General features: G+C 35.1%; 1 protein-coding gene across 3 annotated transcripts in view; it reads left to right on the top strand.

Moving 5' to 3' along the window:
* The window catches only part of CUL5 (cullin 5), a 32,351-nt gene that overhangs the window by 3,553 nt on the left and 11,324 nt on the right, over positions 1-17,474 (top strand). For all 3 annotated transcript variants that reach the window (XR_005564332.1, XM_039383433.1, XM_027712735.2), the window contains exons 2-10: positions 3,449-3,558; positions 5,886-5,985; positions 7,357-7,533; positions 10,549-10,690; positions 11,671-11,816; positions 11,893-11,973; positions 13,154-13,247; positions 16,464-16,594; positions 17,338-17,445. Coding sequence is in view for 2 of the 3 variants with exons in the window: in XM_027712735.2 (XP_027568536.1) it covers positions 3,449-3,558; positions 5,886-5,985; positions 7,357-7,533; positions 10,549-10,690; positions 11,671-11,816; positions 11,893-11,973; positions 13,154-13,247; positions 16,464-16,594; positions 17,338-17,445 (1,089 nt within the window). In the remaining variant the exon portion in view is untranslated. The remainder of the gene's footprint in view (positions 1-3,448; positions 3,559-5,885; positions 5,986-7,356; positions 7,534-10,548; positions 10,691-11,670; positions 11,817-11,892; positions 11,974-13,153; positions 13,248-16,463; positions 16,595-17,337; positions 17,446-17,474) is intronic.

The following is a 17,474-nucleotide window of genomic DNA, read 5'->3' as shown; positions in this document are numbered from 1 at the left end:
TCCATGGACTTAAAATGAGAAACGTTATTTACCTTTGCATCAGTTTCAGCTGTCAATGACAACTAGAAACACATCTGAAATTTTTGAATTCTTCAACTTGAAGTACGTGTTTCCAGCTCTGTATTTGAAGTTTTTCTGTTTCTTCTTGGCTATTTCCATTTAGGATATCCTTAAGAAGCATGGGAATGTTGCATGCTAGTTAGTTACATAGAAAAACTTTCCCTGTGGCTACTTTCCTGCTTTGAATAGGAACTTGTTACAATCATTACACTGATTTTTAGAGCTGCTGGTAGCAGAGATTAATCAGACAGTGTTTATTCCAATCTATGATGTCATATTTCCCACTTCATCCCTCTGTGAACTAGCTTTAATATACCTGCTGTCTGAAAACAATGAAGTAGTAAAGGCAGTGATGTTACTCATATGTAGATAAGATGTACAGTAAGACCTAGAGGGTGTTGCTTTTTTTACAGTACTGTCCAGAGCATCTGGTAGAGATGAGGGCTGAATTTCTATGTGTCCTGAAATATAGAGAGTACACAGCAAAGAGAGCTGAACATCCAAATAGACATTTCGAGGGTAAGAGGGACGGTAACATGGAGGTCTTGGGGTATTGCTTTGCCTTGTTATGTCTATTATGTCTAAGTGCTTATCCATAAAAGTAAAGAACAGGGAAAAGTACGTTTGAAGAGTAAAGTTGGAGGACATATTTCAATATAGGGTGTAAAGTAGTATGTTCTTCAAGTAAAATTTAGTGTTAAAATGGAACTTTAAATCTGTATGAACAAATTAATTGAAATGACTTTTGAGACAAATTATTTTATAAGTGAAGTTATTTTTCAAAGCTTTAAATTTTAAACTCTAGAATGGCTACTTAGCCAGGGTCAGGCTCTCAATTGTAACCCATGTTTTCAGAGAAGATTTGATAACTGGAGTAATTTTATCTCGTCCAAGGTATTATGCCTTACCACCCTGCTTACATTTCCATGGGAACTGTGATTTGAGGCAAGCTAAGAAGGAAAAACTGCCCAGGAAATACTGCTCAGAAATTGCATGTGTGACTTTGGTATCAACTAAGAATTACCACTGTTTGACCTTCTCTTCTACTGTAAAATTTGTGTTTTCTTGTAAGGGTAGAATTAATGAATGTGAAGGACACACCGTAGGTGGTATTTAATGCTCCCTTCCCTTCTTGTAATTTCAGTACAAAAGTGTCAGGTCATGGAAGCATGAATCTACCTAGATGATGTTGGTTTGTTGAACTTAGAGTAGTTTCATTGGGATTTTTCATCCATTGATTGTATTTCCTCTTCTGTTAGTTAAGGAATAAAGGAGGAAATGTGGAAAAAATGTACTCCTATGTATAGGAAACAAAGTTCTAAACTTCTCTGACATTTCAGGACAAGCTTTGTTCGAGGAATTCCTTTTAAGTAAACAGATGTTTATTTCCAGTGGATACACAATTTTTACAACTGAAGTTGAGTTTTATGTGTGTTTCTTAGAATGAAGTAGGTATTCACAGTTTAAATCATATAAACAGTTGTGTTTGCAATCTCCCTCCCCCCATGTTTTACAATGAAATTAATTTTATTCACAAAGATGGAGCATTCAGGTTTTATCTTTAGCTGTTTTCAGTGAAGGGTTGAATTACACTTCTCAAAAATTACAGATTTTTTTTTACTTCTTCTGGAAAACTTTCAGGATCTACTCTGAAGTTTTACGCCAAAGGAAAACTTATGAGGACGTTGTTTTTACGTACTTTATAATACCCTTTCTGTAACTTCTAACTGTTCAGTAGCTGGTTTTTCAAGTTCATTATCCTGCAAAGAGGGACTTGGAACAGAAGTATCTGCAAGTAAAACCTAATAATTTTCACAGGACTGGGAAAGATTAGAGCAACACATCAAAGTTAAGGGAATAATTGTAAAGCTAGCTCTATGTGGGGGAAGCATGTAGTTGATGATTTTCAAATGACCTTTTTTTCTTATAGTGGGAAAGAATAGGCAAAACTATCTCTCTGAATGTGAAAGCAATTTATTTTTCTATTTTTTATGTTGAAAGATTTACAGACTTTATCAACAGGGGCTGCTTCCATGAAAGCCATATTCAGTACCTACCACAGTAGTTTGATAATGCTGTGAGGCCTCCAGGTGCTGTTACTTTAAAAATAGTTACTGTGGTGCCTGTTGCATCTTTATAGCTTCAAGATGTATCTTTGCACTTAAGAGCACCAGGGGATACAGTTACCAAGCTGTGCTTATTCTGAATACAAAATAACGGTTTTAATTGTAAATTTCCATGTAGAAATTAATCAAAAGGCGATGGTTGAGGGAACGTGGTGTGCTGCTTGTGCTTGTTTATCTGAAGAGATGTTAGTGACAGAACAGTGCACTTGTCAGAATTTCAAGTAGTCAGACTGTATTATTTGCTGTATTTGAAGTGAATTGTGTCAAGTGTAGTATCGCTGACCAAGACAATGATCTGTTCAAAAGTAAACAGTGCATTGGAACATAACACTTCAGATAATCTGTAGTCTTTCTGCCACAGAACTCCCAATCAACATAGCTTTTTAATTGCAGGTTTTTCTTTTTAAAATGTGGAGCCGTAAGCAAACAGGATAACAACATATGCAGTAGAACCGCTGTTTTTATCGCAAAGTTGTTGTGGTTTTGGTGGGGTTTTTTTAATAATAGAAGTTAGTCTGTATACTATGGTGAGATTTTTCAGAATAATCAGAATTATATGGAAGCACTTAATTTCTTTAGCTTGCCTCTTAGTTTTTATTGTAAGTTTGAAAAATCCACCTTGGATTAGACTTTTCAGCGTGGTGTAAATAATTTTTATCTGCACCAGCTGTACTCTTGGCCCTCAGAATGCCTATGGCCAGTTAACCCGCAGGAAGGGAGTCTGTCATACAGTAGCTCCTATGTTACTCTGTTTCCTTCCTCCCTCTTTGCTGCTGATGCCAAATACACGGTGAGAGAAAAAGGGTACATGGCAGCATCCACAGGTACAGTTCCTGATTCCTGGCTGCCATTTTGATCAGAGTAATTTATTCAAGATGGGTTTGCAACTGTGCCTTGTGACTTTTATTGCATCTATCTTTGCCGCGACAGAGAAGCTGACCCAAGTATCATTCGTGTTGTCTGTGTATAACTCCATTTACATCTGAAGAACACTTGCTAGAACTTGTTTCTTGTAGCTAATGCAGTGAATAAATGAAGAAGTTGGCAGTCTGTTTCTCTTTGAAACAAATAATAGCTCTCACTTTTTAAAGTAATACTCTGAAAAGCGTTGTTCAGCTGTGGTGGTGTAGCTCAGATGCTAGCTTAGGAGGGACACCTCTGAGAAGAAAATATTTTTTTGTTAACTGCAGAAACTGCAATCCTTCAAGATAACTTTAAATAAGAAGCTGGTTTATTAACAATATTTTTTTTGTTCCTTTTAGAATAAAGGTTCACTTCAGTTTGAAGACAAATGGGATTTCATGCGCCCTATCGTTCTGAAACTTCTTCGTCAGGAGTCTGTCACAAAACAGCAGTGGTTTGATCTGTTTTCGTAAGTAATTTTTTAATATCTTACATCCTTCTACATAATGGGAATACATGTACCACTCCTGATAGAGAAGTCACATATGACATAGACTGTGTGGAAAAACAGAACAAAAGTACTATTTGAGTTTTATTAAGTGATAAATCTGCCTACATTGCTGTAAATGCTCAAAAGTAGAGTTTTGCTGAGATTCAGGTCTTTGCAAATAGGATGGTGAAAGAACAGCAGTTCTTTTTGACTTCAGCTGACCACAGTAAGTAAGTTTTGTACCTGCCCACAAACTTATTCTTAGAATTAGAGAGAAAATGTTTACTGCTTTGTCAGTAAGTTCATTAAAGGCAGTTTGCTGAATGTTACATTATTCTGATTTGAATGGCTTTCTTCTAAAATAACTGAAGACTGCTACTGAAGTAGCTGGATGGTGCAGTTTGACTGGTATTATTTGAATAGTTTTGTACCCTAAGAATGATATAATAATACTTTTCAGACAATGTTTGCATTAATGTACTTTCTGAAAACCCTGCCATTTTCTTCCTTTCAAAAAGCCAGAAGTGGCTTCCTGTTAGGTGATGATTTTTTTGGTAAAAATCATCATTTGATTTTTGCCAACGTAATATGGAAGTGATTTACAAAAGATATATTGGAAGTATATCTAAAATAATCTTTGTCTCAGTGGAGTTATTTTCCCTTAAATACAGTTGTAGTTTAAACCTGTAGACTCTCCTGCTTTTAAAATTGTCACAAAAGTAGTTTTTATTTAAATGCAGTCTTGTTGCAGTCTGTGTCTGTATCCTCTTTTTGATGAGGATGGTGTAGTGGCTCTTTTTACACCCATCTTACTGCATCTCTCACGCTTTTCTGCCAACCAAAAGGAACAGTAATTTATCATGTAATGGTTGTTAATCTCTTAGGATGTGTCTGCTATAGTAGTTGCCAGAAACATGGTATAGTTAAGGTAAAAATTCAGTTCTGAGTCATTGCTTTAATGATTAATAACTAGTTCAATAATTCTGCATTGAGATTGAAACTTTCTGTTTATTATTTTTCTTGTAGCTGAATTATTGAATAGAACTTTATTACCTTTATGGTAATAAAGGCTTTATGGTAAAATAAGGCTTTTGAGGAAAAGGAACCCACTGTCCTAGGTTCATATTTTTGGACAGTGCTTTGTTAAGCTTCTTAATAAAAATTCAAAATCTGTATGTGTCTTCTAGTTGCCCTTTGAGTATAATTATCCAGTATTGCTTTTTTCACTGCTCTTAGGAAACAGTGGCATTCTGAATGCAGTAACACGTTTTCTGCACATGAACATTGTGGAAGTCTCACCTGTTAGGTAGAGCTCTATAAATCCTAGGCCTGCACCTTTGATCAGTGTCAAAGGAACTTTTTGCCTTGCAAGTTTTGTCTTTTCAGTTAAACTAAAAAAGCTGCTTTTCTGTTGAAATAAGTGTATTCATTTAATAGGAACAAAGTAATAACTTTAGATTATATGGTTGCTTTTCTGCAAAGATGTGGCCTTATTAATGAAAGGCAGAAGAACCAGAGGATGGTAATGAATCAAAAAAAGGCTTCCTAGGCCATGTTGTATATGATGTATGGTTAGGAGTGTAACTTGCTTTATTTAGTCTTCATTATGGAATGAGTAGGAATTAAGTTCCACTTGCTGGGCTGTCAGGTAGGAAAAATCATACTTGAGTGTTGATTAGAACTCAGTAATAGAATTTGGCTTTGTGATTCTGTTTGGTAGCTTTTAAAATACTACCACTGCCATGAAATGTTTAAGTGATCTTATTAAACTAATTAAATCGTCTTTTAAATTACCTGATCCCTCAGAGTTCAAGTTTCTCATGAAGAAGGTCTGTTTCCTTTGTAGCACAAGGATGTCTCAGTGTTTGGATTGTGAAACTGTCAGTGAAGGCTGCATGTTAATGAGAGTATTTTAGAATAGCATGGGCTGAGTAGTAATACTGCTACTGGCAAGTGATTTCTATCTTTGTCAAAGAAAAGGTTTAAAAATTGTCCTTAATTCAGTAAGGATTATTGAATAGGTACTGAAAATAGAATTGTCTTGTATATCTCCTTCTTGACCACAGCCTTTCTCCTCGATAGGTTGCAGTTACTTGCTTCCAGGACTTTTCTTAAAAGCCTCAGTCTCTTCCCCACACGTTTTCTTGCATGTGTCACTGGGATCTAACTGTGTGTTGTTTGACAAAGATAGATAACAAGTGTATTAATTTCTTAGACATACTGAAATTATGACTGTTTAAGCCTCATACATTACAACATTAAAATTTGAGTAGCTGTTACTAAAAGGTGGATAAATTGTTTTCTAGAGATGTACATGCAGTTTGCTTATGGGATGATAAAGGTCCAGCAAAAATCCACCAGGCTCTGAAGGAAGACATCCTTGATTTTATTAAACAGGCACAAGCAGTAAGTTCCTAAGGTTCCATAACTTCTATTCATATTGTTAGAAAATAACCATATAATTCTGACTTTCATTGGATTTAAATGCATTGGTTTTTTGTTTGAAATTTTGTGATTTTCTGGAGATCACAATTACCCTGCAAACTTCTATTGACAAAAAGAAGACTTGGCCTTGAGCATTTGCCTTGGTTCATTGTTTTCTCACAGTGCTTGAATCTGGAGTGGGCAGTGGTTTTTGTGTTATATTAAAAAAACCTATAACAAGCATTATCTTTGTTTATCTGACAGTACTTATGGAATCTTCTTCCACTTGAAAACTACTTAAGGCAGAATTTTCCATAAGAAATTCCTCAGAAAAAAAAAATTGCTTATGTAGCTTCAGTGCTGTGCTGACATGTTCATGGATGGCTTTAAAATAAGCCATATGTATGGCCTACCACAAATATCTGTGCTATCGACTCAGCAAGCTTAACTGTCCAGTTTTATAGGCTTCCCTCAAGACAACTGAGTTTGTCAATAGATTCAAAGGAAATTCTTTTGTTTGTAAAACATGTAGCAAAAGATGTTGTCTGTAATAAGGGATTTAAAAGAGGGGGTTGTTGTAATATTTTTAAAAAATATTAAAAAATCACGACAAATGTCTGTAAAGGAAAAAAATTAAAGTCTTTCTTTAGTGAAGTGATTTACACCATTAAGGCTTTGCTTAAAGGAAAATAGTTTCTTATAGAGGCATTTGTGTAACCTGGCATATAAATGTTGACTTTTTAAGTTCCACAGCTTACTTGCTTACAGCATGCATAAATGCTATGCTGAACTGAGGCCTTTGATATGGTCTGTGTTGGCTTTTATTTGAGAGGCAGGGTTTTAGGCATTTTGATAGCCATTGTACAGTGTAGCTGTAGTTTCCAGACTTTATTAAAATATACATGTTAACTGGCTGTCTGGGTCTAATGAAAGGCTAGTAGGTGCCATTGAATCAAAACTTTTCACTGCATAGAATATAACATAGTCCTTACAGGTTTATGTTAAGGTTTTTATATATATGGTTGTGCCAGTACATGCCAAAAGTTTTAATATTTTTGACTTGCAGATGGCTTAGAAGGAGAAAAAAAGAAAAGGTTAATTTGGAGAATTTGAACTTGCTGACTACCTGTTTGCTGCTATCTTTCTTTACCCTTTAGAAATGACCCATGTGCCATGGGTTAATAACTACTTCAGCAAGCTAAATGGCACTTAAATATGCAGACTTTCTTATTCTGATATATCTGTACATTTGAATTTTATATGGAGAGTTATTTTCAGTATAAGCAAAGTCAGCCCATATTTTGTGCATAAATTTGTTTATAAATTACCTCCTCTTCTCCCCCATCCCTCCAGAGAGTGCTGAGTCATCAAGATGATACAGCTTTACTGAAGGCATATATAGTGGAGTGGCGCAAGTTCTTCACGCAGTGTGATATTTTGCCCAAGCCATTTTGTCAACTAGAGATTACTTTAATGGGCAAGCAGGGCAGCAACAAAAAGTCTAATGTAGAAGACAGTATTGTCCGAAAGGTAAGTGATCAGTACTAAAAGCTTTGTTGCACTGTTTGCCTACAGTAAACAGGGGAAGGGACTCTGTAGCTGAAAATGAAACCGCATCACACATGTCACATGACGTATCGCTTTGCTTCGGCGTGAGAGTCAGAGTAACCCTGCAACTTTTTTTTTTCCTCTCCACAGTAGTTTCACTTTGTTTCTCCAGTTCAGCTTTGGCATTAACAGTATTTTTCATGTGATTAAAGCACTTCTCGTTTGGGCTTTGGGTTTGTCTGGACTTTGGTGGAGGTTTTTTGAGGGGTTTGGTTTACTTTGTGTGGGTTTGGGGTTTTTTTTAATTATGACCTGAATCCTGGAATGGCAAGTAGTTGTAAATTCAACTACTTTTTGTGTATTTATGAGTAGCAAGTGTATTTGTATACAGAAGTGAGTAGTTTTTCTGCTCCTTGTTTATATCCCTAGGCCAAAATGGTAACTGGGACATATCTCTGCATTTTTTAAATGACTGATTAAATTCTGTAAACTTAAGTTAAATATGGCTGTTGATATCTCAATTTCCCCTTTTTTTTCCAAACTGTCAGTCATATCAATGAAAAGATTAGACATGTAGAATCTTGTAGATATGATCTTTTTACTGGTTCATATTAAACATAAGAAAGTCTAGTGCTTTGAGTATGGAGTGCTCAGTGTTCTGAGTCCCATGAATAGTGGTCCTGGAAATTGCTTTAGTCTTTTATTATAAGGAAAATGAAACATATCAGTTGTAAAGTGTTATGTATTTTAGTTTAACATCTTTCATTATTCCTTTTCATTGCAGAAAGTATCTGTAGGGAAATGAAATTTCTTTATCGATCTTTAGCTTGGTATTGAAGATCATTTTAACTGTTCCCCTATCTCCAGGATGGGAAGAGCAAAATAGTTTGAATGGCTTACTTTGGGCAAGGTTTTTTTAATTTGCCCTTCTGTTTTGACATCTTGTCCTCTTTACCTCTTGAAGAAAAGGAAGAGGAAACAGCAGCAAAGAGAGGAATCACCATTTCACACTACCTTTTTAGTTTTCATTGTTTGCTGGAGAAAGCATGTGATCTTATTAGGCTCACCAAGATCTGGAAAACTTGAACTCTTAACTCTGCTTTATGCAGAAGGCAGGAAAACTAAGAAATTAAAGAAAAGATAATGTCAAGTGGACAAAGTAGTGAGGAGAATCTGGGAGAAAGAACTGGTTTCTAACAGTTCAGATTTTGGTCAAGACTGAAGCTGATGGAGTTGTCTCTCATATGTAGTCCAGCGAGGACCAGCTCATCACTGGGACGTTAAAGCCCAGAGTCTCCAACCTATCTCATTATTTTGTATTCACTGCTGAAGGTCACTTTCTGTTTCTGGCATCATTCTCTGTAGTTTTCTAAAAAGTGCTTTGTGGAAACTTTTCCCATGCTTGAGTAGTTCTTCATACAGTCACCCAAAATGATACGTATTTTCTTTCAAATATCTGTGTAAAACTTCCCTATCCATAATGTCTAGAAGCAGTCTGACCATGACAAAGTCATTAATGTCCCTGCCAGGTTGCTTGAGATTATCTCACTGTTTTCTTCTCCATTTTTTACTCACTTCAGCTCTTGTAGACTAGTTCTCTAATTGCACAGTGCAATATAATGTTTGTATCAATAAAGTTCAAGTAATGAGAAAGGTCATGGAGGAAGCATAATTCAATAAAGCTTTGCTTCTAAGAATGCTGCAATGTTGTAAACATTCTCTTCCCACACGAATTACTTCAGTTGTAGAAATGGAAATTTAGTGGAAATTGAGAGACAGTTATGGAGAAGTTAAGAATAAACTATGGTAAACTTAACTCTCTTGAAAGGATATCCAACTTTTCTTAGGTGCTTGCTGTATTAAAATCTAAAATTTACAAAGCAAGAATGGAATAAGATCATCTAATCTTTACTACTAGCTTCACCATACAATGATGTCAAGTCATCATAGGTTATTTTTTAGCAATCATAGGTAATGATTGAATGAGGTAAAGTTTGAATTCATAAATTTTATGATTCCAACCTGCTTTCCACTACCAGTGTAGACTGAATATTATTGTGCTTAAATTCCATTATTAGCAGTTACTGTCAAGTTTGTAGGTAGTGTAAGTTTGAGCTTTTTTCTAAAGCAATGAAATGGCCTGAGTTGGATAGAAAAACTTACGTTATCTTTAAAGCTTTGGCATAATTTCATTAGGTATTCAGTGACATATAGATAGAGCCAGATCCAGTGACTTGAGGTTCAAAGCAAATTAAGATTTTTAGCAAACACATAGAATGCTTCAAGTATTTACTACTGAAGAGCTAATAGGGCTTAGGTGGGCACAAGTATGGTGGTCAAGTGTAATGCAATGCATTTGCAGCAGCATCAATAGCAATCACCAAAAATTAATAAATCACACAATGGAATAAAAAGGGACCCATTGAGTGATGAGGATTTTGACAGGAGCCTGCATAACTAATTTTAAGACTTTGCACTGTTTAAATGAGATTTGGAGTTTTTTATAATTTACATATGCATCACTTGCATACTGAACTTTCTTGTTAGATAAATGCAATCAAAAACCATCAGTCTTTTTCTTTACATAAGAAAATTAAGAAAAAGCCTGCCAAATAGTGAACTGTATTTGGATATTTGGCTCAGAAGTACCCCCTGATACTGCAAGTCTGACACATTGCATTGCTGGAAAAGTTACCTGACTAATTACCATGAACTGTAGAAATAATACAGAATTATGGAATTAATATATGCATTAAAGACTGATTTCCCCTAGCTGTCCAGTTATATAAAGTAAGCTTAGAAGGTAAGCTGAATATTCCTTCTATAACAAGTTCAGAGAAAGACAAAATTCTGCTGTAGCTGAACTGCTGTATGAACCTGGAAATTACATTAAAAATTGCTCGATTTGTGTTTCTGATGTCTTGCATGTCTTTTGCACAAACTTAGGTCTGCGTGTACCTTTCTGACAGGATTTCTTTTTTCCTTCCTAATACACAGCTCATGCTAGATACGTGGAATGAATCCATATTTTCCAATATAAAAAATAGGCTTCAGGACAGTGCAATGAAGCTAGTTCATGCGGAAAGACTAGGAGAAGCTTTCGACTCTCAGCTCGTTATTGGAGTTCGAGAATCATATGGTATGTCTTGCACAGGCCAATTTGTTGCCCCTTCATTTTAGTAAATTAATTTTCTTCATACAAAGGTGGCAGTTGTGGTAGGGTTGAAACTATTATCTCAGCATTTGGTATTGATTTTTTTGTTGTTCTTGCTGATACATGATATCAGTTAAATTCTGCATATAATCTTTAGCTTCTAAGTGATTTACCTGTGTATCAGTTACTGCAAAATCCATGTTTACGAAGAGAAGACTTTTCAATGTTATAGGGTTGCAGATATAACTTTGTCTGTACTCCTTTACATGCTGTTTCTGGTTCTTCAGACGGTTTGAAGAAGAAATGTTAAACAGGCTGCATTTAAGACTTTCAGTCATTTTGTTGCAGAACAGATCTGTATATCTGAAACCTCTATGACATTTCACCATTGTCTGCTGTTTTGCAGCCTGTTGTATGAAACTTTTGGCTTCTCTCGGATGGCTTTATGGATGTCCAATCCTAAACTTTTTTAAAGCATATCCTGTTTAGTGACTATTTATTTCCAACTAACGCAAAGCACTCCAGTAAGCTCACTGTCTCCATTCTTGTAAAACAGGAAAAAAAGAAAATGAAGACATTGTTATTGTAATAACAGTGTCTAAGAGAAGCTTTTTGTTTAGTCAGGTGGAGAACTTCTCACTTTATTAGACATTATACTGATCTTTTTTCTTCTTCCTTAAAATTTTCTATTTATATGTGTATTTATGATTACCGTGTTTGAATGTCTGAAGTGCTGGAGCTAAGTATGCAGTTTTTTCTAGTTCTCTATAGTTAATTAGATTGTTTTTTGGAGGAAAGACTGAACAAATTTGGTGTCCTTTTGTGATCAGAGTGCATTTATCAGATATTTCAAATTGTTCAATGCAGCCTTTTGATACAAGACTCACTCTCTCATTGAGATTTGCTTAATATTAGCCACATAAGTTTCCAAGACTTGAGAGTAAGTTTGGACTTTCTCTTTGCAGTTAATCTTTGTTCTAATCCTGAAGATAAACTTCAGATATATCGGGATAACTTTGAAAAGGCGTATTTGGATTCAACAGAGAGATTTTATAGAACACAGGCTCCTTCTTATTTACAACAAAATGGTGTACAGAATTATATGAAATATGTAAGTAAAAATTCTGTTGGAATTTTGTTCTGAAAGTGTTAGTGCTTAAAATGATTGCTGTTATACTTTTGCACAGGCAGATGCTAAACTAAAAGAAGAGGAGAAAAGAGCACTACGATATTTAGAAACAAGACGTGAATGTAACTCTGTAGAAGCAGTGAGTATAATATGTAGAAAAATTACATATTTATATAGTATTATTATATTGCAGTTTTTATTTTTCTGTTACAGTATTATTTGGTAGCACTAAATTGAAACAATTTGGTTTATGGTTTTTAATTTACATGGGTTTTATGGTAATTAATTTGCAACAAGATGTATTACTTTCCAGTGGTAATCTACCATTTCTGCAGGTGTTTTAATATTACATGTAGAACAAAAGTTCACACTGAAGGGCAGGTTTTTATTCAGATTGGTTTTTATTCTTTTGAGTCGGGTATGGTTGGTTTTTTTCCTGTGTTTGAAAATAAGCTGACCAATCTGTTTGGCAAAGGGTTTCTCAGTGCTTGTTTAGAATACCTGAAAGAGTTATTGTTCATTGCAAACAAAAGGAGCTATAGAAATTTCATTAAAACTGTAATAGATTTCCTCTTAGGCTGAAATATGGCCATTTAATATAAAGGGTGTTTTTCTTTTTTTCCTTCCCCTTCTTCCCTCTTGAGCAGTATTTTACACAGCTCAGATTCTGGAAGAAGATTTAACTGTAATGAATAGTTCATGATTGTCTGTGTTGAAATTAGTTCAGGAAACAGGTTATTTTAAATAAATACCTTTTAAATCTGATTTTTTTTTTTTGCAGTAGATCAAAATGTGCTTTATGCCTTTTGTTAAGCTGTGAATCATTCATTCTGCACAGCTATAAATTGTAACCCATATAAAGAGACTGACAAAAGAGAGATGGTCCTGACATGTATATACAGTTTCTGTTCTAGATCTAGTACCTTATTCAAGCCATCCAGCCTGGTCCAAATAGGGTATGCTGGAATGAGAACTATTCTTAGCTCTTGGATGTATACTTGGAAATGAAGTAGGGTAGTTAGTGTTCCAAAAGTGATGGCTCCCTTGAGACGAAAGAGTTGACAGAAATACTAAGCTTATTAATGGTTTGGAGGAGACTTTACCACATTTATCAACCTAAGCATTTTGAGGAAGTATGGTTCCTGTATAGATTGTATTCAAACTACACATACTTTTCATGAATCAGTCAATGAATTCGTTATTTTATAGAGCTAGTTGTTGAGAACAGGCTAGATCCTGTGTCATGGCAAACTTGAGACACGTCAGACTTTGGCGTTCAGATGGCTACATGAGCTAATTCTGTGTTTAATGTATTTCAGCTAATGGAGTGCTGCGTCAATGCCCTGGTGACATCTTTTAAAGAGACTATTTTAGCTGAATGCCAAGGCATGATCAAACGAAATGAAACAGAAAGTAAGTGAAGCTTCAAGAACAGTGCAGGATGAACCCAGCATCTACTGCATAAAAATAGATTTGTGTGTAGATATATCAAATTACAGTTTTTAATAGATGGTGGCAGTCTTTCATAGAAAAGTACTACTGCTCATGAACAGTTTTATCCCACAAAAAACTACCGTCATTGGCTCGTATTTTTTTTCTATCACTTTTAAAATCTGTATGTACAATAACCTAATTTGAATGAGTGGATAGCTCTCATCTTACTTGAAAAAGAAACAGAATATTTTGTGTTCTATTTTCTTTATTTTTTCCTACATTTACTTTCATCGTGTTGACCAGCTCTGGTAAATGCTACGAATGTCTTTACCTTCTATTTGAATACTTCAGATACAAACACTTCCCCTTCATTTCTACCCCTCTGCCTGTTTACACCTGGAAAAAAAGTGAAGCATCTCTTTACAAAGCTCTTTTTCTGAAAGGCAGGGAGAAATTTTTCTTCTTCTGATATTGGTGCTGGACCGTAGGTCAAATGAACCAAATCTCTGCAAGCTGTTCATGTGGTTGTATAGCCAGTGTCAGTGTGAGTATTGAAAGTTAGCTCTGTATGCCTTTTTAAAGTTTTCAGAAGTTTTTTTTTTTAACTCTGCTGCCAGAAATTGAGAGGCTAGTGTGATTCAGAAGTCTTGTGTTGGGCCTGTATGATAAAACAAACCAGATATGTCATTAAAATGTCATAATTCAAGTAGGGAAATTGAAAAAAAATAAAAGCTGAACTCACAGGTTAATTTTTCTTTGAAGTCTGGGTATCCTGCAGCCAGGGAATATTTACTGTCTTATGAAGTTTTAATGTCTACAGAAATGTGAAAACTGTTTTATGACTTAGAATACTGTAGAAAATACTTCTAAAGCTAACATTTCAGAAAAAATTCGACCTCAAAACTATGTCGTACTGATCTGTTCATCTAGCAGCATGATTTCTGGCAGTAGTCCAGAGCTAAATGTAGAAAGCCACAAAACTTCTTACGAGTATATGTTACAGCCTTTGGGAGAATACAGGAGGCTTATGTAAATGCAGAGATTCAGAAGGGCTCATCTATAGCAGCCAAAGCATCTTTCTAAAGAAACCTGTTGAAATATTCACACAGGGCTGTGTCTGCCCTGTGTATAGTGCTTGGTTGCAAAGTACTTCCACTTGGTACATAAGAACTATGTGAAATGTTTTAATGAAGGACACAGGTGCAGATGACTAAAACGTAATTAAAGACTGGAGCTATACATAGTAATATATACATCTGATAGTGCCCTCTGCTGTACTTTGCTTATGCATGTGACTTTCTGATATATGCCCCAAAGAATTTAGTCATGTTTTTGTTATTAAACAGCAGTGACAAAGAGAGGACTCTTTTGCTGGGCTTTTTGGCTATGAGCTGGGCACTACTGTAAGACACTCTTTTTATATGAAGTACTTAATATTTACATGCTGTATGAAGGAAGGAAGGAATAATGTTTCCCAGCTAAAAACTGTCAAATGTGACATAGCTTGCAGACTTCAGAATTGACTTAGTGTACTTTTGTTTGCTTATGGTAGTGGGGAGGCTAGGCCTAAGTTGTATTCTTGAAGTACAACAGAAATAAAAAGTACACTTGGCTTTTATAAATTAAGAATGAAAACGGACTGAATGCCTCACCAACTACAATGGATTTCTTTACTGTTCATTGTCATAATGTATTCTGAGAGAAATTCCAGTGAAAGACTCCTTTTGGTTTTGTTACTTACAAATCTGTCTTTGAAGAATCTGAGATTTTTTGGGTTCCTGCAGTTTTAGGGACACACCTGGAGTCTTCCTTTGCCACTGATTCTTAGGACAGTTTTTTCTTGAATTATTCATGCCACCACTAGTTTACAGGAACAGATGTAGAACCCTTTAATATATACTTTATTTCTCTTTTTTCTGCCATCTCTTCCTCCCTCTTACCCTTTCTAAAAGTACAACTTAAAAGATCCAGTAAAAGTTGAGTGAGCTTTTTGGACTTTATGTAAAACAGTGCTGCCATCACTTACAGTACATCTAAATTGCACTGAGAACGCCTCTGACTCAATTTCTTTTTCTGGTTCCTGAAATCCTGTCGTTCAGTCCATTGTGAGTTGTTTCTAGTAGCATTGCAAGTTCTTATTGAAAGTTGGTTTTAATTCCCATTCTTTAATTTGCATTGTTACATTCTAAAGGGATTTTTTTCCTTCTATGTGCTTTGCTTTTCTATTTGCTCCTGCAGCAGCTGTTGAGATACAGAAGTTGGTAACATATTTCATTCGAAGTGGCGACAAGATCTTGATGTTTGTTGCTGACAGAAGTATTGCTGAGGAGACTTTTCCCCTTTCACAGTAGACACAACATTGGGAAACTAAGTGAATCTATAACTTTTTTCTGTCAAAAAAAGGATCAGAGTCCATGACTGATATGTTCTACTTCATTAAGCAGAATCCTTTGCTGCGTTGAGTTCAAATCTCTGTGGTCTCTCTACAACAATCTGGTGACCTTAATCCCAGTGTTCTTTGTGGACAGCTTTGTCAAGATGATTATTGATGTTTCAGTATCTTTTTTTTTTTTTTTAAGCAGTGTTGAAATATCTTCACAAAAAGTAGATAAAGCATATAATTTTTTGAAGTTTTTGAACTGGTAACTTTCAGAAAAACTAAATAAACTCTTTGGGAAAAAGAGTTCACTGTTTACCTTAGTTTTGCTTACTTCAGAATTTTACATGCTTTTAATTAAACAAAACACATTGTATGTAGTATTGGAAGATACACAGAGACAGCTCTGCCTTTAATTTAAAAATAAAAAATGTCTTGAATCCTACAATTTTGTGCGTAAAGTCCTGTAGGCTTCTAACTGAGAGAGACCCGTTTTTGCCAGGGATTATGAGGCAGGCAGAATCTGGATTTAATTCAAATTGCCGCTGATTTTAGGGGGTTTTATTCAAGCTTGTGATACTGTATGCACGAGCAAGTATTACATTGCAATAAATATCTGTCTTTGCTTTCAGAAGAATCTCCTTATGGAACCAGAGTTAGGACAGTACTCAAAACACGTTTCTTTTAAGGAGTGAATTGGATTATCTGTGCTTTACATATTTAGTGTTCCACTTGATACATTCCTAGCAGAAATGCAGTATATTTGGATTTTATACAGGATTTTGACTGCTAGCTTCATCAGTATTCGTATCTTTCAGAGTTGCATTTAATGTTTTCACTGATGGATAAAGTTCCGAATGGCATAGAACCTATGCTAAAGGATTTGGAAGAACATATTGTTAGTGCTGGACTGGCAGACATGGTAGCAGCTGCTGAAACTATTACTACTGTAAGTGTATTGGTTTTTAATAAAAGAACACTGAAAAAACAACTTTGCAGAATGTAAATATTCTCTATTTGTGGGACAAGCTTGTGAATGGAAATAGTTCTTGAAGATTTTGTCTTTAAACTTCAAATTTTGATCCACTGGAAGTTTTAAATGTCTTCAGGATACCTTTATATTCTTAACATTTTCAGTTGTATCTTTAAAAAGTGAACTGAATTTGCAGTAAAGAAAAGGTTATAAAGTACATGGGATGCTTATATGATAGGATTGTGTTAGCTTCTGAATTAACAAGGCCTAAACAATTTTTCCAAAATTCTAACTTTGTGATGAAATTTGAAATTTGCTTTCAATCTGCAAGTGGTTGTTCAGTGTGGGAATTATAAGGTTTTTTTCCCCACCTTTCTTTTTCAGCTTTGTATCATCAGGGTCTAGGAGGCCTGAGTGTCTGCAGCAATTAGGATGTGTCTTTTATTTCTTCTTGAAAACTTCTTTTTATTTTAAAAGTTATTCCACATTATTTGAAAGTTATATATATATTTGTATATATAACTTTCAAATACTATCCTGAAAGTCTGTGTGTAGACTTACATGCTGTAGAGATCTTCAGTACAGAGAATAAAGATAAAATGCAGTCATAGTATGCAGGCTTTTGAGGATACAACATTTTTACAGGTTAGGGAATTACATGTAAGCTCACACTGAATTCTGTGGAGCCTTGGTCTTTTATTTGATTTTTGCCTCTTTAGGATTCTGAGAAATACGTAGAGCAATTGCTCACGCTATTTAATCGGTTTAGTAAGTTGGTTAAAGAAGCTTTTCAAGATGATCCAAGATTTCTTACTGCAAGAGATAAGGTATGTGTTTCTGCTGACCTTTTGTTTTC

The sequence above is a fragment of the Pipra filicauda genome, unplaced genomic scaffold (genome assembly GCF_003945595.2).
Source record: "Pipra filicauda isolate LSUMZ 115617 unplaced genomic scaffold, ASM394559v2 scaffold30_size5312502_pilon, whole genome shotgun sequence".
In the NCBI taxonomy this organism is placed as follows: Eukaryota; Metazoa; Chordata; class Aves; order Passeriformes; family Pipridae; genus Pipra; species Pipra filicauda.
The sequence above is the reverse complement of the archived record's forward strand: the minus strand, read 5'-3'. Positions and strand labels throughout refer to the sequence as shown.